The sequence below is a fragment of the Opisthocomus hoazin genome, chromosome 30 (assembly GCF_030867145.1).
Source record: "Opisthocomus hoazin isolate bOpiHoa1 chromosome 30, bOpiHoa1.hap1, whole genome shotgun sequence".
NCBI lineage: Eukaryota > Metazoa > Chordata > Aves > Opisthocomiformes > Opisthocomidae > Opisthocomus > Opisthocomus hoazin.
Genome location: NC_134443.1, coordinates 833717 through 859001, shown reverse-complemented (window position 1 = coordinate 859001; position 25285 = coordinate 833717). Strand labels below are relative to the sequence as shown.

Genomic DNA, 25285 nt, shown 5'->3' with positions numbered 1-25285 from the left:
GCGGGGGCGTGGCCCGGTCGCCGAGGGGCGTGGCCCTAGGACCCGCGCCCCCCATTTCCCACCATTGATTCTCACCCCAAAAAGAGCCGCAAGCAGAATAATATTTATACATTTATTTATAATGAAAGTATGGTTCTTATTATTTACAACACCTAGGAAAGGCGACGCTTGCCCACGGGAGCCAGCACGGCCGTGCAGCGCGCAGCAGCGACGCATCCGCCCCGTTCTTCACACGATTTCCCCCGTCTCCATTTCCCCCGTCTCCAGAGTGGCCAGGAGCTGGTCGCTCCCCGTGCGCCGCTGCTCTCCGCACAAAAGAGTTCTTCCTGCAACAGCCCGCCCCGCCAGCAAAGCCCCTGTTGCAGTTCGTGTCCGTGAACGCCCCGAGAGTTTAACCCAGGTTCCGCTTTGGCGCGAGCGAGGCCTGCGCCCGGGTCGCTTCGTTAAACAGAAAGGGCAGAATCAGGGAAGCGAAGGAGTTAAGAGTCAGGGGCGAAGCTGGCGAGGAGGGGGTCAGTCCAATCTGCTGCCTGGGAAGGAATCCGGGGCGACGGGAGAAGGTCCGGCACTGGAGCTACAGTGCTGAGGCCAGCCGGGATGGGCGGGCGGACGCACCCCTCCCGAAAACTGAGCATCCCCCCACCCCGACAGCCGGCTAGAACAAGAAGTTGGGGGGTTAGTAACACCACATTTTAAAGAAAAAAAACAAACAGTGCTGAGTTACAGGAGATGCTTAAAGTAAAAACAAAGTAAGAGTTTTAGGAAATGTGATCCTCGAGCGTTTCAGAGCTGCTGCATATTCCTTTCCTTCGTTGGAAGTCCGAACGTTGAAGCCGGGGTCACTGTTAGCCCAGCGGGACCGCAAAGACGGGCTGGGCTGCCAGCAGGAACACTCAGCACAACACCAACGCCAGGCGCAGAATGAAGTCAGCATTACTGACTCTTTCCATTTTTAAGTCTTCCTGGAAAAATGGGAAACGCAGGCCGACGGGCTTCCCAAGTTTCTCCTCACAGTACATCCCCCAGCGTACAAGGGACTAGCCCTGGCAGAGTACTAGTTCAATTTTTTTTTTTTTTTAAATTGACAAATTCACTGCAGAAATAGGATTTTAAAAATAATGGAGCCCTTTCAAGGGGGAACACTGAACCTTTAGCTTCTGCAAATGTAAAAACAACGCGTATTTGCAAAGTTCATTCTGTAATATACATGCATTATTGCTAGAGGGAAAAAAGATGACTGAAAACTCTTCTGCAGCTTTTACGGTGCCATCCAAAATGGCATCTGTTGTTTAGCTCGCTGTTGTGAGGAAGGGTACTGGTATCCCAAACTCCATCCCTGTGAAAAAGTACTTGCGTTTTTATGGCCACCATGTTCCTCCTCTTCATCTGACGAGTCTCCAGCGTATGCCACTAATCCAAAGCCCTTTTCTGCAGTTTTCATCTTCTTAGCTTGATGATCTAGGAGGGGAAAACAAAACAATTCCCCCCCCCGCCCCCCCAGAAAGAAAAATAAAACCAAAAAGAGATAAAATGCCCCAAAACGAGTTAATAAAAAAAAAGGCGTTAATTGTAAATTGTTAGTTGGACATCATTTTGAGGTCACAAGGCCAATGGTCACCCAAGGTCGAAGGCCACACCAAACAGCGCCAGCAACAGCACATGTGATCCATCAGAACCATGTAAGAGAACAGAGAAAGAAGAAAGAAACACACAAAAAAGGTAAAGTTAGCAAACGGGTCTAAGTGATGGCAATTTCACCGTTAAAGAGATCAACACGTAAAGAAAAGTAGAAATTATTTTTCAAAAGAAAGCTAACAGCAGAGTAATCTCTGGGACCAATACTGCAGAAAAACTAAGGTTAAACAGGCTGTTGTGATGTACCCGCAGACCTGGAAGGCACTACGCTACCCGGAGGGTTCAAACCATCACACGCTTTACCAAGTCACCAATGCTCGCTGTACGACAGCCCTACGAAAGGACGGCGTCTGACAGCGCTCGTGTTGTTTGCAGACGTTAGCTCCTGTCTGTGAATCCACACCCGAGCCACAGCTCCCACCGACACGCCTTCGTGCCTCTAGAGAGCTGTGCACACCGTACAGCCACACGGCAGCCGTGTCACCAAACAGTCCTGCGAGATTCTGCGCCTCAGCTGACTGAGGGGTCCAAAAGACCTGTCTGTCGTCCTTCACTTCACTGTACTCTCATTCATACGGATATTTATTAATGTTTTAAGAGAAGCACCATGTGTGTATAACCACAGCAAACATAGGTGATTTTAGAGCAGCACTATATGACCTGCTTTTGACTTAAACAATGTGGTATAAAGTACAGCCAAAAAAAAAACATAAATCACCAATTTAAACAAATGTTAGGACCAGCGCAAACATCTGGGAAAGGAAACTCAACTTACAATGTATTTTATTCACCGCACTCACCATGGCTGCCTGGCAAAGACCCCGCAGCACCATTTCTTTCTTCAGATTCTGATTTCATCCCAGTGACAGGAAAAGCTGGCGGAGGCATCAACTGCCTATTTAAACCAATGCAAGCCCTTATTTTTTCTTTTTTTACAACAAGCAAAGAGTCAAAGGTAACAGCAAACAAATTCATAACCCAGTCCTTGACCTAAGGAGTTGAACTTTTAATTGCCTGACTAATCCAGTTGCCTTCTACGATGGAACGACTGCCTCCGTGGACAAGGGAAGAGCAACTGATACCACCCACCTGGACGTCCCTAAGGCCTTCAGTACAGTCCCCTCCAACACTCTTACCTCTAAACTGGAGAGAAATGGATTTGATGGATGGACTATTAGATGGGTAAGGAACTGGCTGGATGGCCGCATCCAAAGAGTTACAGGCAACGGCTCAATGTCCCAGTGGAAACCAGTAACAAGCAGTGTCCCTCAAGGGTCTCTACTGGGATCAATACCATTTGATGCCTTCATTAATGACAGACAGCGGGCTCGAGTGCACCCTCAGCAAGGCTGCAGATGACACCAAGCTGAGCAGTGCAGTCCACTCAAGAGGGACGGGATGACACCTGGGCAACCCCCGGCATCAACACAGGCTGGGGGATGAAGGGATTGGGAGCAGCCCTGCCGAGGAGGACTTGGGGTTGTGGGCAGATGAAAAACCAGACACAAGCCAGCAACACGTGCTTGCAGCCCAGAAAACCAATCGTGTCCTGGGCTGCATCAGAAAAAGTGTGGCCAGCAGGTTAAGGGAGGGGATTTTCTCCCTCTACTCTGCTCTCAAGACCCCACCCGGAGCACTGCATCCAGCTCTGAGGTCCCCAGCACAAGACATGGACCTGTTACAGTGAGTGCAGAGGAGGGCCACAAAAATCATCCAAGGGATGGAACACCTCTCCTGTGAAGGAAGGCTGAGAGTTGGGCTTGGTTGGCCTGGAGAAGAGAAGGTTCTGGGGAGACCTTATTGCAGCCTTTCAATACCTAAAGGGGGCTTACAAGAAAGATCAAGAGACTTTTTACCAAGGCCTGTAATTACAGGACAAGGGGGAATGGTTTCAAACTAAAGGAAGGCAGATTTAGATTAGGTACAAGGAAGAAATTATTTTCTGAACAGTGATGAGACACTGGGTTTCCAGAGAAGCTGTGACTGCCCCCTCCCTGGAAGTGGTCAAGGTCAGGCTGGATGGAGCTTTGAGCAACCTGACCTAGTGGACATCCCTCCTCATGGCAGAGGAGGAGGACTTTTACAGGACCTTTAAAGGTCCCTTCCAACCCAAACCATGCTATGATGCTATGAAATGAAGTGCAAGCCAGACAGTTTTGTGGCTTAAGGCACTGGAGTGCATAAGGAGAAGTAGTGATGCCTGATGACTCCAAATAGCGATGCTGAATTTAGGACTACAGACAAGATGAAGAACATAGAAAAGGTCACCAATACCCTTGCTGTATTTCATAATGACTGGAAAATAAAACGAACTAGCAAGAAAATCTTCCCCTGAAACTTCAGGATGCAAAATTTTAAGTTTACAACGTTTTCAGATTTGTTTTAAAATTGGAATATAGTGTTAAGTGCTAACCTATTTCACAGGAATATCCTGTTATCTCAAGAAGTTGGCAAAATACCAGACCCAGACAAAGTAAGAGCATACAGACTCAGGGAAGAGTGGAAACTAAACTATTTTCATCATGTAGCATGAAAAGATAACCCAACAAAAAACCTCTTCTCCCCAAAAAACCCAACAAAAAACCCACCAGACCCACCCACAACAAAACAAACCCCCAAGTCACAGAAGAGAACACAAAACACAGATCATCTCTGAAATTAGCTTTCCATCAGAATGAGAAAAGACCCAACTGTAATTCTCTCATCACTCACCTGTCCCTCTCTCTCTCCTTTCCTGAGGAACTTGCTGGCTTCGACCCGGCTCCATCGATTTCACTCTGACTGGAGAAGCCTGTACCTAAATTAGTCATATGAATGGGTCCATGCTATGAGCAGAAAAACACACGGCATTAGCAAATCTACAACTACAACATAAGCTATAGCTCCTTAATGATAATGATAGGAAACCCAACTTTTCAGAGCATACTGCCAACTAGCAGAAGAAACCACTAATCACCACTGTTCAACAGAATGCTTTCTCCTAAAAATACTGAGGGTAACGTAGTAAGAAATATGCCTGAGCACCAATATGGAAGAGTCCTCACCACCTACTCCACTTTTTCAGTAGTTCAGGACAGTAAAGATAGCTACTTAGCTCATGAATCAACTTAATGCCTCCTCAATCAGCTCATTCTGAGTACTGTACAGGCGTCACGCCACACTAAACTCTGCCTGAGGTACTAATATTCGGTCTAACACCCAGGCAGTTCCTTACTGACTCCAGGCAAAGCTTTTATTAAGGGTTTCTGCCTGCGAGCAGGGGCGTATCAGAGACGCCTTTGCAGAAACTCCCTTTTCTCACATATAAGACTGAAGAACTCAAAATAATTTGTATTAACTGTAACGTTTGCTATCAAAAAAAAAAAAGGGAAAATCAATCTCTTAAAACTAGGCTTCTTGAAATCCTCTCAAGTGCAACCTGCAAAAAAGGTAAACGGGAAAATCTGGAAGTTATTACCACATTTCCCTCACACCCCTCAAACAAGGCCACCCAGAAAAAACCAACTCAAGCCCCTTCAACCTAACCAGTAACACGCTACTGTCATCTCTTTGAACTGAACGCACCACTGTTCTTCAAGACTGAGGCTATGGAAAGCAAGCTGCCAATGAATCAAGTCACGGTTTAAGAACAGTGCATCCACTCAAAGAAACCAAAGCGTGCTCTTGACGTTTTGTAACAATTGCTGCCATCTGCCAAAGGTCTTGCATGACTGTTGCCAGACAAACCATGCTAATAACAATCGCTCTCTAGCCAAATTCCATTTTGGTGAACTAAGTAAAATTGTCGATTTTATTCCACCTGATATCCCAGCAGTCCCGACTCTCTCTCATCCGGCAGCTCCTCAGTGAAGCGTCTCTTTTGACCTTGGGGATGGGGCTGGACTTGTGGCTGTGTACCAGTCGGCATGGTTGTTTTCACTGGGGCAGCAGGAAGAAAAGGACCGCTCAGTGGACTCTGGAATGCAGAAGTTGAAAAAAAAACGCAAAAAAAATTGATAATATGCATATAAAGTATTAATTCATTCTAGAGTTTCATACATAGAAGCAGAACACAAAACCAATTTCTCTAAGTGGAACCCAAGAGAACTTAACAGGAAATTCCCAACTTAAAGATTAACCAAATATTTCATTTCTAGAATGCTCCCATCTCAAACTAATCACTGTCCCAGAATCCCAGCATGGTCAGGGTTGGGAGGGCCCTCTGGGGATCCCCCAGCCCAGCCCCCTGCCCAAGCAGGGTCACCCAGAGCAGGCTGCACAGCACCGCGGCCAGGGGGGTTGGAATATCTCCAGAGAAGGAGAATCCACAGCCTCCCTGGGCAGCCTGGGCCAGGGCTCCGTCACCCTCAGAGGGAAGAAGTTCTTCCTCGGGTTCAGCTGGAGCTTCCTCTGCTCCAGTTTGTGCCCGTTGCCCCTTGTCCTGTCGCTGGGCACCACTGGAAAGAGCCTGGCCCCGTCCTCCTGACCTCCCCCTGCAGATACTGATCGGCATTTCTAAGGTCCCCTCGCAGCCTTCTCTTCTCCAGGCTGAACAAGCCCAGCTCCCTCAGCCTCCCCTCGCAGGAGAGATGCTCCAGGCCCCTCCTCATCCTCGCAGCCCTCCGCTGGACTCTCTCCCGTTACTATTTGTAACTCGAACCCACTGAACGTTCAGAGCTGCACCACAGCCTGGGATACTGCTTTTCATAAACAAGTGACCGCCCCCTCCAAACATCCTTTATGATAACATGTGGCTACGATATGAAAAATGCAGCATGAAGCAGCCATACCAACAGTTTAGTTGCTTAGACAGAAGCACTAGCAAAGGAATAACAAAACGAAAAATGCCCTGAAGAAGAATTCTCCATCTGTAGCTACTGTCGGTATTTTGTGGTTAGCAAAGAAACAGCTTTGTAAGTTGACAACTATAGGGCAAATAATTACTCTGCGGCAGTACCTGGCCAGTGCTGGCAGGAGGTTGTACTTGAGATATTGGATATTGTGTTGGCACAGGCGGAACTCCTGCAGGCAGTGTCGTTAAGACTCCAGGTGCCAACGGCACCGCGGGTGGTACTATGCCTGGTACCCCGTACGGTGGCTGAACTTGTTGTTGAGGAGGGGGAACAACAGGATACCCGGACTGGTACCCATTGGAAGGGTAATACGATGGCTGGGAAGGTACGCTGGTTATAGCGGCAGGCTGCGTGAAGCCTGGCGAGAGAAAAGGGGAAAAAGGGGTCATCTTCAATTCAGTAAAGAGTCACAAAAAATATCAAATTTAATTACCAAATGTAAAAGAAGCTGGCATCCTCCTCAATTAAAGGACTTAAAGAGTTCCACAGGCAAATAAGTTCCACAAAACTAACTGTAAGTACAGCTCTGCAGAACGCAACTCCAAAGACTTCATCACTGCAGACGCTTACCTGCTAAGGGTACTGCAGTGGTTATCTGGTTCACAAATCGGGAGTATTCAGCATGAACCTACAAAGAATTTTCAAAGATTAGACAACAAACATCTACATACTACATTAAGCTTTTGCAGGCTAATGGCATCTTACCACACATCCCCACAAAACCATAGGGGGACTTCGATTACAGAACATGCTCTGCACAAAGGCAGCAATAATCCAAACATAAAAACTGCAAACAAAAACCCACCGACCAAAACCAGCACCAAACCCCTGCTGAACATCCCACTATACCTGCAGGATTAGTCTCTGTGGGTCCGTGTGACAGGTTAGTAAAATACGGGACAATCTTTCACAGGAAGTAAAGTGGCAAACTAATTACTTCAGTAGAGACAAAACACTCCAAGAACCTAACAGCTTCCATCCATTTTTCAAAGACTTTGTAGCCCACACTCAATTATCAACACCAACAGGCAGATTGTCTCACAGGATTTTACTCTATTGGCATTCATGTAAGAAAAGCTGAGAAATTAATCTTCTATCTGTACATGTGAGAGGTTTCCTACAATTTTTTCGGTATGACAATGACTTTCGGAAAGAGAAAGCAGACAGCGTGGCTCCGGACACATTTAAAGCTGAAGCAAGGGAAGCTTCAGCAAACAGAAAAAAGCAGGCTTCCTTTCTGTTTGCATATAGGCAGGCAATCCCCTGCCCCCCACCCCCCGTTCTGCTCAGGAAGCATTTGCATTTTCCTCCCGAAAATTCCACTACTGCAGCTCCATCCTGAGAAATTCACTGGACAAAAATTAGACAGCAGTACTTAGAATTAAAAAAAAAAAAAAAAAAAAAAAGGCACACATTAAAGCTACGACAGGCTGAGATCTCATATTTGTAAGAGCTACTCACGGTTTGCAACAGATTCTCACACAGCTTTTTAGCCGCTGCCAAACCTTCTGGCTTTGGGTGACTGAAAACATACGCAAAAAAATTCCTTATGAGGTTATGTTTCTGCCACATTTGGGAGCTACTTCTTTCACCAGCAACCTGCTGTCAGATCTCCCTTTCAGGAGTGACCAGTCACCCCAATCGGACTCTAGCAGCTCTGCAGCTATTTAGCACAATTGTGAACAAAGGCGATGAGTATTTGTCTTCTACGTGAAAATTCAGGTTGGTCTAAATACCGCAAGAAATGAGCACAGAACACTGACTCGATTGCTCGACGCATCCTGTGTTCTGCCCTTGCAGCTCAACACTGCAACCCAAGCCCAAAGCGAACACAGCTGTACTGTGTTCCCCATAAAGCTACACCTTACGGCTCCGTATCGCTTTACACCCTATCGCCGTATGGTTGGTACCTTTATCACTTTACAGAGATCTCTATTACAGTAAAAGTCAGGTTCAAAACCTATTTCATTTGCATTAACTCAGTCAGAATTAAGAATTCCTGACACTGATTAAACATTAAGCTACATTCATGACTATTCTCTGGGATTTTTAATAAAAACAAGCAAACAAACAAAAAACCTCTTATACCTGATGTAGATGTACATGGGTTCAAAAGCTTCTCTGCCCGATGCCGGTTCTATGCAACCAGAGCCTTTCCCACGAAGAAAGACTTTGGCACCCGTTTCAATCTGAATGTGCTGCAAGTAGGAGCACCCAGGCCCTTCCACCTTCTCCTTCACGTTAAACGTAGGCACAGCGTGTTCCAGACCAACAAATAACTTGTCCTGCACATAATGCATCTGCAAACGGAACAGCAAAAGCTTGTTACTTCACTCTAGGAGTCAGGACGTTCGTTTCACTGGAAGCCAGAAATCTGATTTCTATGACGGTCAGAACAGTTCAGTGTCGGATGGCACAGTCAGCCCTTTGCTCTTCTGGAAGCAGGACTGCTCTCTCCATCCCTTTTCCTTTAGGAGGCTCCTGTCATCTGAGTCTCACTCTTCAGACTCAGTCTGATTAGTCCTCCGGTTTTCACAATATGCAAAGGGTTTTTTTATTTTTTGGTGGTGTGGGTTTTTTTGTTTTGGGTGGGTTTTTTGTGTTTGATTTTTTTTTTTTTTTTTAATAAACAACACATTCCACATATACTTTGTAATAGGTAAATCTTGTAGTCAGTGATATTCCATGAAATTCCCATAAATGAATAACTCACCCCAGACTGGAATGGAGGTTTTTGGCCAACTGCTGGAGACAACTGGGTGATAGGGGCTGGCTGGTGATAGACAGTAACTGTAGCTCCGTTGAACGTCGGGCTTGAACCTGTGGCTGCTTTCACTACGCCGTTAGTAATTATTTCTTTAATTCGGTTAACAGCTCCTAGTTGACGAACATGAAATTCATTTCTATTTCAGCCCTTGTCAACTACCCAGATTAACCTCACCGCCAGATTACTAGGTTACTTTCGCACATTCTGAGACTGCAGATCTACAAGCAGAGAGATTGCGTCTGATGGTGGGGCCCAATATTGGCATTCAGGGACCGGATCACAAAGGATGGCGACAAGCGTCAGGGCTCTCTCTCCACTCCCACCCTGACAAAGCTCAGGCTAACATGTGCAGGTGGGCAGTTTTAGCCCACATCTTTTAGCAAATGCTAGAAATATTTATACTAACTCTGTACAGAATTTACATCTGCATGAACGAGCAAACTAACACGTGAAGAATTGTTTACTGGCTGTTGAAATCAAGGCAGATACAAGCGGGCAGCTCCAAGTTTCAAGAGACAACCAAGGGCAAGCCCCTGAACTGACGCACAGAACAAACAAACAGTTTATAGATTTCCTTGTTTTCCAGCAGGCATAGGCAGGACAGGAGCTCTTTGTGCTTCTAATGGAAATGTAGATATTTCACAAAAAATGTTCATACTTGTCTATTAAAGGGAAGGTCTCCTTGTCACACACCTACTTTAATGGGACCTCAGCGTGCTATCAGCGAATAAACTCATACACAAGAGTTGTACCTGCCTCGGAGCCCTACCCACTCCCCTGCCTTCCTTGCGGTCTGTCACAAGTTTTAGCTTCGTGACCAACGCAGGACACATCCCCTTAGGTAGCTTTGAGCACAGACCTTAACATCAACATTTAAATGGGGTCCATTGTCAACACCGAGATACTTGTGGTACAAACCCGTACCAGTCACAATAAACCCCTTAGTAAACCCCCCTTACCACAAATAATGGCAGAAAAAGCAGAAAGCTTTGTACACTTACTGTCAACTAATTCCCGTGTCTGACCCTGGACATGAAGATACAAAGGACGATCTCTGGAAAGGAAACGTCAAATATTCCATTAAACCCATAGAGCCCATGTAATAACTGGTTCAATCTAATTACATTACAGTCATCTCCACACATGAAGCCTTCCATAAAGATCTGAAACACTCTTCAAACAGGGAAGCAGATACATATTCACTGAATATCACAGTGCTCAGTAAGCAAAGGTTTGCACTGAAAACATTAAAGATTCAGAAGTTACTTCCATGCTGCCTTAATAAAGTTATACAACTGAAAACTTTAATTTGCTGGCCCACATGAAAGGTTAACTAACTAAAAGCACCCAGTCTCTAAAATACGAGCTCTCTTTGTAACTGGAAAGTTGCCCACTCTCGAGCCAAGAGATGCAGCATAGTGCTCAGTCAGAAGTTCAGCACAGTCTGATCCGTCATGTTTGTGGTTTGGTTGGTTGTTTTCTTTTTAATTTCACCCTATCAATACCAAGCAGGTAGGAAAGCAGCTACGCAGTCAGTACTACCATAACAGTAAACGTACTCGAAACACGCCATAGTCAACACACTCTGGCACCCAAAGGTGGCACTGCTCATGAAAACCAAACAACCCCCATCCACCAAGCCATCCAGCGAGGTAAAGAAGCAGAAACCCCCAAAAGAAATACAAACCCAGGTCCCACTTTTGCTTTCTCTTCTGCAGTCATGAATCTCCCCCGAGTAGAAACAGCTGCTCCACTCAGCCGACTTATCTACAATTTAAAAAACCCAGTGACAAGTTTACCAATAACAAACCAAGCACACACAAAAACCCCGAAGCAGTTTAAGCTATGCTGTTGGATAAATAGACCAAAAGTCACTAATAAAGTGGTAAGAGCATGAATGGTACCCACTAAAGGACACTAGCCATGCCATCTTACCCATCACAGGACATTTTATTGAAAAACCAATAAACTGCCGAACAGTGTCTTAGAAAACACAAAGTTTTATAAAAAGAGGAAGCAAGCACTGAATATAGTTTATTACAACCTCTCTCAACCTTACAAAGAGGTGCCAACATGCTGCCAAGCCTAACAAAGCAGACGGATCCTGAACGTACCTCATCCTGAGTCTGTCCTCTCGTCAGCAGGTTTCTGCACGTGAGGGGGACGTCATTGATTTCTACCTCTGCCACCACAAGGTCATCTTTGCTTTTACTCGTAGACGGACCTTTTCCCAGAGCCTGCAGCTTCGAAGACAACCGTTGCAAAAGATCAGTGGTTGGAAAGCAGAAACAAGTGATGTAATCAACAAATTGACCCTAGCACTGTCGAGGTGAAGATCCTTTTCATTCTCTCCGTTCAGCTCTTGAACCCAAAAGCTTTACACATATTAGCAGAAAGCGCGTTACATCTACTACTCAATAATCTACCTCTTCACAACCTCGAGCCCAAATAAAAACACTATCATTATATCTTCAGCACATTTTAATACAAAAAGTAATTGCTGTTTCTGTTCTATAAATGAAGAAACAGACATAGAATTAAGCAGTAAAGTTGTTCAAACGGAAACCAAGGCATCTTACACTTGAATTGGCATCTCTGGCAGGAATCTGAGAGACTAATAAAACACGTAACTCGTACTTCTCCCAACTCCCCTCACAGAGACACAGAATTCAGAACTTTTGTTCAAGACCTAAACTCATCCACTCTACGACTACACTTTCCCCCACCTCCTTTCTTTAACACAAGGGCATCACGTTTCATGTCAGTGCTAGGAAAAAAAGCCACCGAGTCACAGATTCAGAAGCTATGGCAGAAGAGTTGGAGTTACAACAAAGACCTTATAGCTTTCCCCATGAAGAGAGAATTAGGTAGTACATTATTCTAAAAGTCCTGAAATCTTTCTGGGGACATCAACACAAAACAAGACTCTATAAGAAGAGAACCTTCCAGTATCATCCAACAGGTATCCATCCACTCGCATAAACATCACATGAAGCATGGCGCTTGCACGTGAGCCAGCAGGCAGCCAGAGCCCGTTGTACACGCATTCTATTTCTCTGTTCCTTCCACACTTTAAAAATAACCCTGTATATACATCAACCTGTAGGCTCCTTAATCTCCATTCGCTCACAGTCTGAAGCGAGGAGTTAATTACTCTGGAGACGTCACCACCAAACATTTCCTAACAAAAGCAACATACGCAAAAAAAAAACAATCCCATTCGCAAATTCATCAATTGGTTCAGTGATTCCCACAGCAATACAATTTGTCACAGGATGCCAGGAAGCCACCAAAGCTTGTGGAAAAAAACATAGATGGAACACTGAGACATCACCATATCTTCCAGTTCTTAGGTGTCTCAAACCGCCCGTCAGCGAACAGACTTTCCCTCCATCCGGGATGACTACGGAAGCGACCTGAAATCAAGCCATGCGTTCTCCAATGCTGAAACTTTCACATCCTTAGGTGGATGTTAAGTATTGGGAAGCAGACACCATCGTGCAGTAAACAACATGGGACCAAAGAAGCACTCACTACTAAAACTCACATATTAGAAAGGCTGTAACGATCACTTTGGACACAGAACCTACAAAGAACCAATCTCGTGAATACGTGGCAGGGCACATTTGCCACTCTTTCTTATGTGATCTGTGAATAAATTCAATGACAAGATGAATACTCATTTTGATGCTGCCTCACAACCCTCAGAAGGTAACTGCCAGTCCCAACACTATGCATGTGAAAGAGAAGATACACTATGCCGTGAAAACACACTCTTCTTGTTAATTTATATTTGAACAAGTTTGGAAGGAAACTTGAAACAGCCTTCTAGACTCGGCTCTAACATAGGCTAACAACATGCAGAGAAGCACGACTGTTGCTGTCACTGACACTGGAAAACAGGCTTTAAGTTACAGTTGCTTTAGAACAGATCAGTTGGGTTGGAAGAGAGCTCAACGATTGTCTAGTCCAACTGCCTGATCACCTCACGGCTGACCAGAAGCTAACCAAATCATGTAGAACTTGGCCACACGGCTCCTACAGATAACTTGTTTAAGTATTAAAATACAAGACCAAATTGTTCTCAACTGTCTGTTTTATACAGCAGGTTTTACCACTTGGAAAATACTTCAGAAAAAAGTTTATCATCTTCCTGCAGATCGCTTTTGTTAAGCCTTGTGGAAGAGCAGCACGACTGACCTCACACCCATGCCACTGTTTTCTGTCACTCCGAAAAAAAATCTTTAAAAAAGTTTTCCCCACTGTTTCTTGTTATATCCTACTTCATGAAGCAATCCTCCATCAGTGTCCGTCTCATCGAGAGCTATTCCAGTGCGCCCAGGTGGCCAAGGCGGCCAACGGCATCCTGGCTTGGATCAGGAATGGGGTGGGCAGCGGGAGCAGGGCAGGGATCGGGCCCCTGTGCTCGGCGCTGGCCAGGCTGCCCCTCGAGTGCTGCGCTCAGCTCCGGGCCCCTCACCCCCAGCAGGACATGGAGGGGCTGGAGCGTGGCCAGAGCAGGGCAGCCAGGCTGGGGAGGGGGCTGGAGGAGAACAAGTCCCATGAGGAGCGGCTGAGGGAGCTGGGGCTGCTCCATCTGGAGAAGAGGAGGCTGAGGGGAGACCTCATCGCTCTCTGCAGCTCCCTGACAGGAGGGGGGAGCGAGGGGGGGTTGGTCTCTGCTCCCCAGTAACCAGCGACAGGACGAGAGGAAACGGCCTCGAGCTGCGTCAGGGGAGGTTCAGGTTGGAGACTGGGAAAGAATTCTCCACTGAGAGAGTGGTCGGGCCTTGGCCCAGGCTGCCCAGGGCAGTGGGGGAGTCCCCATCCCTGGAGGGGTTCAAACACCGTGTGGATGTGGCACTTGGGGACGGGGTTTCGCAGGCGTGGGGGTGCTGGGGTGACGGTTGGACCTGATGATCTCAGAGGACTTTTCCTACCTTAACGATTCTGTGATTTCATTATTCTATTCCAACAAATAAAGGCCGCAGGCCTCCAGAAAACAGCTGCGACGCCCCCCCCCCCCCCCCGGACCCCCACCTTGTCCGCCGTGCTGGGCGCCGGCTTCAGCTTCCCTTTGGCCATTAACATCGCGTTGATCTTGGCGGCCACGGCCGCGGCGGCATCCAGCGCTCCCGAGGGGGCCGCGGAGCTCTCGGAGCCCGCCATAGCGGGGCCGCCATCTCCCCCGCCCGGGAAGGGACGGCCGGGCAGCGGCGCGGTGCCGGGGAGGAGGAAGGCGGGGGCCGGGCCGGGCTGGTCCCACTTACTGCGGCGCCTGGAAGAGAGAGAGGCCTCAGCCCCGGGGCCGCCCCAGGCCCCGCCGCGCCCCGGCCCTTCTCCCGGGGGCCTCGGGCCCCGCCGCGCCCGCGCTCACCCGCCGGCGGCCCCAGCATCGCGCTGCGCTCCGCCACCCGCTGACATGGCTCCAGCCCGGCTCCACCGCCTCTGCGCCAGCCGCAACGTCATTTCCGGCCTCCGCCCCGCCTCCAAACGTCGCTTCCGGGCGTTGCCACAGAGATGGCGCGGCCCGCGGGCGGCCTGCCCTCAGGCGGGGAGAGGGGGCCAGGACCGATACCAGGCGGGGGAGGGCGGCCGCGACGCAGCGCGGTACCTGCCCCGCGGCGGGACGGGACGGGACGGGACGGGACGGGACAGGCCGCGGCGCTGCCGGCGGTGACGTCACGGGAGACGGCGGCAGCAGGCGAGCACGCGCGCTGCGCAGGGCCCTCACGCATGCGCACTGTTGCTGCCAGCGGGCTGCCCACCGGTCCCGCCACTGGGTGCCTGACGCATGCGCGCTGCCACTTGGCGCCAGTCCCCTGGCGCATGCGCACTGCCCCACCGCCAGTCCCGCCCCCCCACCGGCGCATGCGCACTGCCCCCCCCCCCCCCCCCGCGCTGCCCTCTGCCGTGCTGCTGCCGGGGTGTGGTGGGCGCTGCTGTGTGGTAACTCGCGCGCGACCGTTGAACTGCCTCAAAACTCTGCTGCGGGTCCCCTGAGGCGCCCCAGGCTTGCCCCTGGGCAGGTGATCCGGTGGTGTGGGGAAGAAGGAATGCTGGAGAGGCTGCGCGGGTGCCTGGTCTCTCCCTCTCTCTCTCCAGCTGCACTTCCACAGTTCATGACCTGGTGTGCGACGACCAGTGCAGACACAGAGGCGAGATATCGGTTTTGTTCTGCAGACACGGGTGCTACGTGCTAACTCCGCAAAGCCACCATGCTAGGTTACTATAGACTTGCATATTTACACATAAAAATGTCAGTTCTGCCTATTACCGATCCCCTCCTAACTACGGTTGATAGTTCCCTTTGATTTAAAGATAGAGCACTTCTAAAATGTACCATCTGTGCTCAGTAAATAAGGTTCTCTGTTGAGGCTGCGGTCTCCAACTCAAGGGGTGTGATTTTTAGTGTTATAATAGGGATAGTTCATTTAAGGGCACTCTTTATCATTTTTCTGCTGTTAGTGTCAACTTGTTCAAAAGTATCTTAGTTAGCTCCTGTATCAGCCACGCTTGTCAACATCTTGGCCTTCCATTAATCCTAGAATCCTACGTATTCTAGCTAAATAATTAGGCCAGACTGCCCTTCTATGCACATTTGCATAATGCCGAGTTCAACTGACTACAATTTCCCCCTTAGAGACTAAGAGTATTGCGTAGAGAAGTCTCACTTTCTCCCCAGATTAGTCGGTTAATGCTAAGCAACATGTGCAGGTCCACTGTATTAACACACACACGAAAATAATTAATCTGATCAGTATTAAGCTCCATCATTTCTTTGTCCACAGACTTAAATTAGGGAACCAAGAGGTTAGCTGTTTCCAGGTCTCTTCAAATCCGAAAGAAGTGTCATCCTTTTGAATTTCATGTAAAATTTTAGTTTGTTGCCAGATTTCATTTAAATCAGTCAAGTTTCATCTGCTTTGGTCTATATCCTTCCACAGATTGTGCCAGGAAATATTTGCTGGAATTGGGATCCGAGTCAAGGGGATCCCTTTCTCTGCACATTCCCGGAAGTGAGTACATACTTAGCAGTCAGTTTTATTTGCGCTTTTCATAGTTCTGTTAATCCCAGATGGACGTTAAATCTCCATGGATTCGCTAATTTTCCTGTTTCCTTTTGGTGACATGTAAAAATATGGCAAGACAGAAGAGGGATATAATTCCCTCTGTTTCTTTCACTCCTTACTTTAAACAAATCAGTGTCTCTACAAAGATACGTTAGTAACACTCTTGTTCCTCATAATGTAAGAAAATACAAGAATAATTCCCCTTGCATGCAATGTATGCGAGTTATAGATCCTATATGAATCCAAGTACGGTTCATTTAATTCCAAGTCAGCTTCAAATTCAACGGTGCCGTTTCTCTCGACGTCCACTCTTTCGGAGGGGCATTTTTCACCTGTGTGTAGTGCATCCAACAATCTGTTCCTTTTATTTTGATAGCTGTGGGGGTAATCAGCAATACCAAATACAGTCCCTTCCAGCGCTCTTTCGGAGGTTCGTCTTCACAGGTTCAGATGTAGACTTGGTCTCCCACTTGAAAGGTGTGCACTGGAGTATCTAGTGGAACAGGCGCTTTCTCACTCAGGTACCTGTGAAGGGAAGAAAAAGTACACCCTAATGACAGCAAATATTTAGTTAGGATCTGGTCTCCATTAGCATACATTCGATCGCTCTTTCCTGTTAGCGTCTTTACAGGATATGGTTTACCATACAGAATTTCAGAAGGACTAACCCCTTCCTTGACTCTGGGAGTAATTCTGATTCTTAGCAGTGCTATAGGTAGAATTTCTATCCATTTCATTTGGGTTTCCTGGCATAATTTTGAAATTTTTCTCCCTGAAGTTTGAATTATCTGCTCTACTTTCCCACTGGATTGTGGCCTCCAAGGAGTACGTAAAACCCAATCACACTGCAAGAACTTAGCAACTTCCTGCACAATTTTAGCAATAAAGCAGGGCCCATTATCTGAGGCCATTCCTTCAGGGATAATGAATCTAGGAATTCTTTCAAGGGCACTCTGACTACCTCTCTAGCCTTATTGGTCTGGCACGGGAGAGCCTCTGACCGTCCAGAAAAACTATCTACCAATACCAATAAGTATTTAAATTGATTACATCTGGGTAATTCAGAGAAATCTATTTGCCAGTACTTCCCTGGAGTTTGTCCCCTTTTAACTTGTCCCAGAGGAGGTCTTTTCTGTATTTTTGTATTGTTCTTGCAGCATATTGAGCACTGTCTTACAACAATATTTGCTAGTTTTTGCATTCTTGGCCCTATGGCATATCGTCTGATGTTTGCTATTATGGCATCTGCCCCCACATGGGTTTCTTGATGATTCTTTTTTATTAATTCCCTTATTAGTGGGGTTGTGACTGTTTTTGTCCAGTATCGGTTGTCCACCATCCATCCTTGGTTTTAGAACAGTTTAAAAGTTTTGCTAAATGACTGTCCTTTTCTGAATATGTTGAGGGCTCCAGTAAATTTGTTCCAGTCAGAATTAAAGCCTCCACCAAAGACTCTGTCACACCAGCCCCTTTTGTGTCTCATTAGCTTTTTGATTTCCACTAATGGTATCTGTTTGTCCTTTGAGATGGGCGTTACAGTGCATTGCAGACACTTCCTTCGGCTTGAGAGTAGCCTGTAATAATTTTTAAATTGCCTTTCCATACTTAACTGGAGTTCCTTGGGAGGTAACAGTCCTCTTTCTTTCTATATGGCTCCATGGGAATGTGTCACTCATGCATATTTTGAGTCTGTATACATGTTTATTCTCATATTTTCAGACAATTCCAGCACTCTGGTTAGGGCACTCTGTATCCAGCAAGTCTCAGGAAAATTAACAGATCGATGGTGACTCATTTGCATTCTTGTTCTGCCACGGTCTCTATTAATATCACCGGGGACGATTGTGGCACCAAGTGCTGTGTGACAGGCTCCTGCGGAGGTGTCATTTATATGCATGGACTATTTAATGATTGCTTTGTTCTTTGCATAGGTAACTGGGGTTCCTGCACTCCTGCTCCAGGATCCACCAGTCTGATCTTCTCTTCTGGGACTCCACTAGAGGCTTAGCAACTGGGTGACCATCTGAGCCCTGCCAGCGTCGCCCAGTCACCAGGCAGGGCCAGGTGCCACCAAGGGAAGGCTCAGATCCCGGCAGCTGGATGTCAAGCAGGGTGTCCCTCCACTGCCTGCTGCCCACACACACACTGCAGCTACAGCTCTTGGGCTCGGGAAAAATGCCAAGGCCTTTTGATACCAAGCAAGCAGAAAAGCACCCTGCTGAGATGCGTATTTTGTGGTCAGTCCGGCTCTCACACCTTAACCTTGAGTATACACTCTTGACTTAGTATGTTTATTTTCTCCAGAAGCGGGGCTCAGACCCCCTGAGCGACCGAGGGGTCACAGAGCTGCACACACCTGTCCTGCTGCTTGGAGATCTTCAGGCAGAATGGCTGCGTGCTGCTGCTTGGAGAGGACCTTCAGGCAGAATGGCTGCGTGCTGCTGCTTGGAGAGGACCTTCAGGCAGAATGGCTGAGGGCAGCGTCTCCGGAGGCCAAGTCTCCTGGCTCACTGAGGAGCTAGCTCCAGTCAGGGCTTTAGATGCCATGGTAGGCAGGCTTGGTGGGATGAACATAGCTGAACAAGGCTTATGCCCTGTCCTGCTGCTTTTGAGGGAAGCAGAGGCATAGCTTGTCCAGGAGGTGACCTTGTCAGAAGTTATTGTCGTTTGACTTTTGCATCCTCTTCCTCTGAAGATGACTGTAAACAGAAGGGGGGGGGGGGGGGGAGGGGAGAAAAAAATGTATAAGAGAGAACAGCATGGTTTGCAGAAATAAAATTCTGGGCAGTTTCACTGCTTCTCTTCATAAGGGCAAAAGAGAGCCTGACAAGAACCAGCTAGCTGGGCTTCCAGGCCCCGGGAAGCGCGGCCAGAGCTGTGCAGACCGTGTTGGTCTTTATTAGACATGACTGACCCTGGAAGTGCCAGCTGGTGAAGCTATGTGAAGAGCTGGTACATTGCCCATCAGTGTAGTATCGAAACACCTTAACCATGGTAAAGAAGATCGTGCTCTGCTCTGCAATGTTTGTTTCCCTCCAAAAGCTTCTCCAGCCATCCAGAGCTCAGCTCTTCAGGACTGTTGTTCTTCCACAAGAATAAACACTCTCTGAGGGGATTTAACAAGCGCTGGGCCGGTCTGAGGAGATGTTTTGTCACCTCTGTAGTTGAGAGCACAGAGCTAGTCCCGGGTAGCCTGCAAGGCTCCTGCCAGGCACCACAAACTGTTCAGCAGCACCACTGCAACCCAATGACTTTGCGAAAACACAGGAGTGGCCGCGTAGCTGAGAAGAGGCTCTGCCTCCTCGCTGTCGCTCGCTGCTCCCTTGCAGCATGCTGAGGGTTCACTCCAGTACCTCGGCACGGCCTCCAACGCCGTGGGACAGAGCACAGAGGGTGATACACAGCAGGGCAGCAGGAGGGGACTGATCTTAAGCCCTCTTTGAACAAACCTATTTTCCGCCTCCTCGGCCTGGCTCCCAGCAGATGGAATACTAGCACGTCCGGTGCTGTAGTATCCTCCGGGCTGCCTGATCTTCCTTATGTCTTCTCCCTCCTTGATGCTCTTGTCTCCCGGATGCCGCAGGGCTGTTGGCAAAGTGCACAGAGAAAAGAGTCATGCCTCGCACTGGGATCCCGAGTGCCCTTGCAGCTCAGACGTTGTGGGCGCAGCAGTCTGCAGCTCAGCCACAGTCACGTCTGTTCCTGGCCATGGACGCGATGATCCTGACCACGGCCCGACTTCCTAGCTTGACCTTGAACCTGCCCCATCGCCTCGTGAGTCTCGGTTGGACCTGGCTACCATCCCCGGGGCAACGGGAGAGGGCCCTGGCTGATCTGCAGCACTCTGATATCTCAGCCCTGCTCTGGCCCTGCTGATGGTATTGCTGATCCTAACCGACAGCCTCTGCCACGGCCCGCCGAGGGCTGCAAACGTGCTCTATCGGCAGCACCGCCTGACATTAGTCAGGCTTCTGGGCTTGGGAAGACACAAACTTGTCAGATTTAGTGCGTTCACGTCAGGCCCTTGGTCTCTGCTTTACCTTTCTGCAGCGTTGCCTCGGTGATGTGAACATTGCGCTCTTTACACAGCTTGGAGCTCTTCAGGTAGCTCATGGCGGCATTGCTGCGATATCGGTCAAGCAGTTCTCCAAAGTCACCCTCTACAGTTGACAGCAGGCAGTGCTTGTCAAAGGGGCCATCCCCAGATCTCACCAGCCAGCACTTCTCTTTCTGTTCTGTCGGGCTGTAGTTGTTCTGCAAGTAAAGGGCAGGTCCCCATTGGCATTCAGCGGGGCCCTGGAGTGGCTGCGTTCCCTTCAGAGAAGCTACAGGCAGGGATTCGTCTCAGAAGTGTGTGCCAGCAGGAGTCGGCACCCTGCAATGGGGTCACAGGGACGGGCGCTCCTCTGGGAGTTCCATTCCCATCCAGAGCTGGGTCCTCAGACAGATACTCGCTGGAGGGCTGAGCAGAAGAGCAGCACAGCGGGCACAGGTGCCTTGGATGAAAAAAGTCTTGCAGTCACCTTCTTGTTCCTGATTGTGTCAGGGAGCCAGAGGCTCTCCCCGTTGCCGGTGACTGTGGGGCAGCACGTTGGCAAGAGGAGGTAGCGCTGCATTCTGCCAGGGTTCGTCTAAGCCAAGATGCTCCAGAGGAACCATTTGGGAGTGAGTGAATGAGTTACATTTCCATTGGAGCATCCTGCTCGGAGCCTGACAACTGAATGGGTCAAAGTGCTTCTCAGCACCTCGAGGGATAAATCACAGTCTGGTGGACACGTCGACTAGATGGTCAGAAGACAACTCTGTCCCCAGACACAGGAACGGCTTCAACTCCTCCAGCTCCTCCTCCTCCAACTCCTCCAACTCCAACTCCAACTCCTCCTCCTCCTCCTCCTCCTCCTCCAACGCCTCCTCCTCCAACTCCTCCTCCTCCTTAAAGTGTGTCTCTCCCCAGAGTGTTCAGAAGCCAAACAAATGGTTGGAGACAGCTTGTAGCACCTCAGCTGCAAGGCACCAGCTGGTCCAGGGACTGCTGAGAAGCTAATACCCACAATAACCCCTTGCCCTTTCCCGCACCGCTGCACCATCCTCCAAACCACCCCGCATTCGCCAAGGCATGCAGGTGCACTTGTTCTCCTGCCACATACACAGTACCTTCGCCCAATTAAAATTTGATACGGAGCGTAACGAGCTCTGGCGTAAAGCTCGAGCTATTGGGGTGCCGTGGCATCTACTGATTGGTATATCCACGACTGAGCTAAAAATTCTCGTACAGTCATTAAGCCATAAGCTTAATTCAACAAAGACAGGTCAGCCGGCAGAAAACAAAGCAACTCCTGTTAACACTGCACCCTCCGCCCCACAGCAGGAGCTGATTGATCTGACAGACCCTCAGGCAAAAAGCGCCTGTCCCCGGGGAGGGCTGTGAGCCTCCCTCCCCGGCGGGTGCCAGCTATGCAGTGGCTCTCCGATACACCTCCCGAGCCTGCCATTGCCATCCCGGTGGGACCAAAGAAAGTTTTTGTAAATTTTGTCATTGATACGAGTGATCAAATTTCGGTAATCACCAAGGAGACTGCAACATGCTTAAATGTAAAACCTGGTCGCCGTAAAGTAAAATTTACAGGCATTGATGGAGTCATAAGGAAATGCCCTACAGCAAAAATTACCCTGTGGCTCCCGGGCGAACCAAGATTAACCCGCACTGAAGTATTGGTCGGTGCTGCCAACACGAATATTTTGGGATTTGATTTGTTGTATGGCAGAGTGTGGAAACCCCCTGATGGTACAGCTTGGAGTTTTGCTGGGCAAGAAATTAAACAGAATGAGCCTAAAAAAATTAATTTACTAGAAATGTCCATATCTTTACCACCATCAAAAATTACAAACACAAACCAGTACACCTTACCAGCAGCTGCGCAATCGGGTATTGACGGGGTGGTAAAAGACTTAGCAAACCGAGGCATCATCACTCGTACACACTCACCCCATAATTCCCCTGTCTGGCCAGTAACAAAACCAAACGGGCAGTGGAGACTCACGATTGATTACAGGCGATTAAACGCCAACACCGCACCTTTAGCTGCAGCTGTACCGAGCATTGCGGAATTGGTAACTCAGATACAGGGAGCATCTCACACATGGATGGCAACTTTAGATGTAAAAGATATGTTTTTTATGGTTCCACTCCAGGAACATGATAAGGCCCAATTTGCTTTTACCTGGAAAGGGATACAATACACCTTTAACAGGCTGCCTCAGGGATATAAACATTCCCCCACCGTTGCTCACAATGCTTTAGCTGAAACACTGACTGGAATTCCTATCCCGTCAGACGTTACTATATATCAATATATAGACGATCTTTTGATTGGAGGGGAACAATTTGACACTGTTAAACCGGCTATGGATGATGTGACATGGCAATTAACAGCCTTGGGTCTGGAAATTCCCCCATCCAAGTGTCAGGGACCAGCACAGGAAGTTAAATTCCTAGGGGTCTGGTGGATCAAAGGAGCCTTATCTATCCCTCCTGACACACTGGAGAAAGTAGAACAGGGACAGGATCCTTCTAATGTTAAGGAATTGCAACAAGTTTTAGGAACTTTAGTATACTGGCATAAACATGTCCCTGGATTTTCTATCATTGCTTGACCCCTTTACAATTTGCTGCGAAAAAAGAAATCATGGGAGTGGACAAATCAACATTCTAATGCCCTGGAGACACTGGTAAAAGAATTGAGACTATTTCAGCAGCTAGGTCCTGTACATCCCTCTGATCCAATTCATGTGGAATGGGGATTTAATGAACACGGCTCTCACTGTAATGGTTGGCAAAGAGGACCTGAAGGGCCTGAGCGTCCACTTGAGTTCAGCTCAAAGTCCTTTAATGATACTGAATCGCGATACTCAGACCTGGAAAAGGGACTATTGTCTTTGGTAGGAGCTGTAAAGCGAGTGGAACAAATAAGAAAAAAAGAGAGTGTAATCATTCGGGGACCTTTCCGCCTCCTAGACACAATTTGTAAAGGGACGGTGCTGCCTGCTGGCATTGCCCAAAAGCCCGCGGTCCGTAAGCGGAACGCCTGTCTGGAAAGCATCCATGGCGTTATGCCTGTTACAGAGGGCAGCACTAAACTGTCTAAACTGCAAAAAGATAGAGATAATACTTTGCTGTTCCCAACTCCTCCAAGCAAACCATCTCCAGTTCGGGAGGCGCTTCCTCTAACAGAAACCAGCAACCTCGAAGGGGTGGGGTTCACTGCTCCGTCATCCGACAGGAGAAACAAGGAGTGGGATTATAACGCAGTGGCGCTGGAAGTGGCCACGGGAGAACGGGTCAGCGAAACAGGTCAAGGAAGTGCACAAGTCGGGGAGCTTAGGGCAGTCTTACTAGCTGCACAACACGGTGCTGACTAGATTTACACTGACTCGTATGCTGTTTTTGAAGGAGCTACCGAGTGGGTGAGCCACTGGGCAGCCATCGACTGGCAGGTAAACAGAGTCCCAGTCTGGCAAACTGACAGCTGGAAACAATGGCTAAAAATAGGAGAGCAAAGGATACTGCACATCGGTTGGGTGACAGGGCACGATCAACCAGCCTCTGCTGCTGCCCAGTTCAATCAACAAGTTGATAGCCTCACACGGCTACACAAAATTGATATTGTAAGTGTTGAATTAGAATGGGAACGTTTACTTGAATGGTTACACGTAAAACGCGGGCACACTGGCCGAGCTGATTTGTATCGGGAAGGCATAGCCCGGGGATGGCCTGTGTCAACAAAACTGTGTGAACAAGTGGTCACTGCCTGTTCGCAGTGTCGCCTGCGACTTATCAAAGATCATCCAAGTAAGGCACCTCCCATGCACATCCAAAATAAACAAACACTGTGGACATGAGCCGGCAATGTGCGCTGGCAGCCCAGAGGGCCAACCGTGTCCTGGGCTGCATCAGGAGAAGCGTGGCCAGCAGGTCGAGGGAGGGGATTCTGCCCCTCCACTCTGCTCTGGTGAGACCTCACCTGGAGTCCTGCGTTCAGCTCTGGAGCCCTCAGCACAAGACGGATGTGGAACTGTTGGAGCGGGTCCAAAGGAGGGCTACAAAAATGATCCAAGGGCTTGAGCACCTCTCCTATGAGGACAGGCTGAGAGAGTTGGGCTTGTTCAGCCTGGAGAAGAGAAGGCTGCGGGGAGACCTGATTGCAGCCTTTCAGTACTTAAAGGGAGCCAATAGGAAAGATGGGGACAACCTGTTTAGTAGAGACAGCAGTGACAGGACAAGGGGTAATGGTTTTAAACTAAAACAGGGCAGGTTTAGGCTGGATATAAGGAAGAAATTCTTTACAATGAGCGTGGTGAAACACTGGAGAGGTGTTGGTGGTAGTGGAGGCCCCATCCCTGGAAACATTCAAGACCAGGTTGGACAGGGCTCTGAGCACCCTGATCCAGTTAGTGGTGTCCCTGCTCGCTGCGGGGGGGTTGGACTAGATGACCTCTGGGGGTCCCTTCCGACCCAAAATTTTCTATGATTCTAAGTTCAACAAGGCCAAGCGTAAGGTCTTGCCCAGGGGTCAGGGAAATCCCAAGCACAGATCCAGACTGGGGGTGAAGGGATGGGGAGCAGCCCTGAGGAGAAGGACCTGGGGGTGCTGGATGACAAGAGGCTCGACAACACCCAGCAGTGTCTGCTGGCAGCCCCGAAGGCCAACCGTCCCCTGGGCTGCATCCCCAGCAGCGTGGGCACAGGGCAAGTGGGGGGGATTCTGCCCCCCTGCCCCACTCTGCTGAGACCCCCCAGGAGTCCTGCATCCAGCTCTGGAGCCCTCAGCACAGGACAGAGCTGGAGCTGTGGGAGCGGGGCCGGAGGAGGCCCCAGCAATGACCCGAGGGCTGGGACCCCTCTGCTGGGAGGAAAGGCTGGGAGAGCTGGGGCTGCTCAGCCTGGGGAGGAGAAGGCTGCGGGGAGACCTCAGAGCAGC

The 25285-nt window shown here is 48.8% G+C and overlaps 2 protein-coding genes and 1 non-coding gene across 5 annotated transcripts; all 3 read right to left on the bottom strand.

Moving 5' to 3' along the window:
* Window positions 1-98: 98 nt before the first annotated feature.
* Window positions 99-14718, bottom strand: KHDC4 (KH domain containing 4, pre-mRNA splicing factor). Of its 3 annotated transcripts, none has more exons than XM_075445071.1 (14): window positions 14612-14718; window positions 14275-14512; window positions 11349-11477; window positions 10922-11001; window positions 10236-10288; window positions 9181-9344; window positions 8556-8767; window positions 7929-7989; window positions 7038-7095; window positions 6572-6825; window positions 5435-5590; window positions 4348-4460; window positions 2436-2530; window positions 99-1458 (listed from the first exon to the last, which is right to left on the bottom strand). In XM_075445071.1, the coding sequence occupies exons 1-14, from the start codon at window positions 14701-14703 to the stop codon at window positions 1259-1261; spliced, it is 1905 nt and encodes a 634-aa protein (XP_075301186.1). In that variant the 5' UTR covers window positions 14704-14718; the 3' UTR covers window positions 99-1258. The 3 variants fall into 3 exon arrangements, with proteins under 3 accessions (XP_075301186.1, XP_075301187.1, XP_075301188.1); XM_075445072.1 differs by having other exon boundaries at window positions 11349-11471; XM_075445073.1 differs by lacking the exon at window positions 99-1458 and having other exon boundaries at window positions 2443-2530; window positions 4348-4432.
* LOC142365050 (small Cajal body-specific RNA 4) lies at window positions 8869-8997 on the bottom strand. Its single transcript, XR_012766384.1, has one exon.
* A 4071-nt stretch (window positions 14719-18789) lies between the features above and the next one.
* On the bottom strand, window positions 18790-20923 carry EFCAB12 (EF-hand calcium binding domain 12). The gene is given in 5 exon segments (XM_075445015.1): window positions 18790-19006; window positions 19757-19892; window positions 20348-20561; window positions 20698-20769; window positions 20831-20923. Coding segments are annotated over 5 exon segments (678 nt in total). The 3' UTR covers window positions 18790-18843.
* Window positions 20924-25285: the final 4362 nt, after the last annotated feature.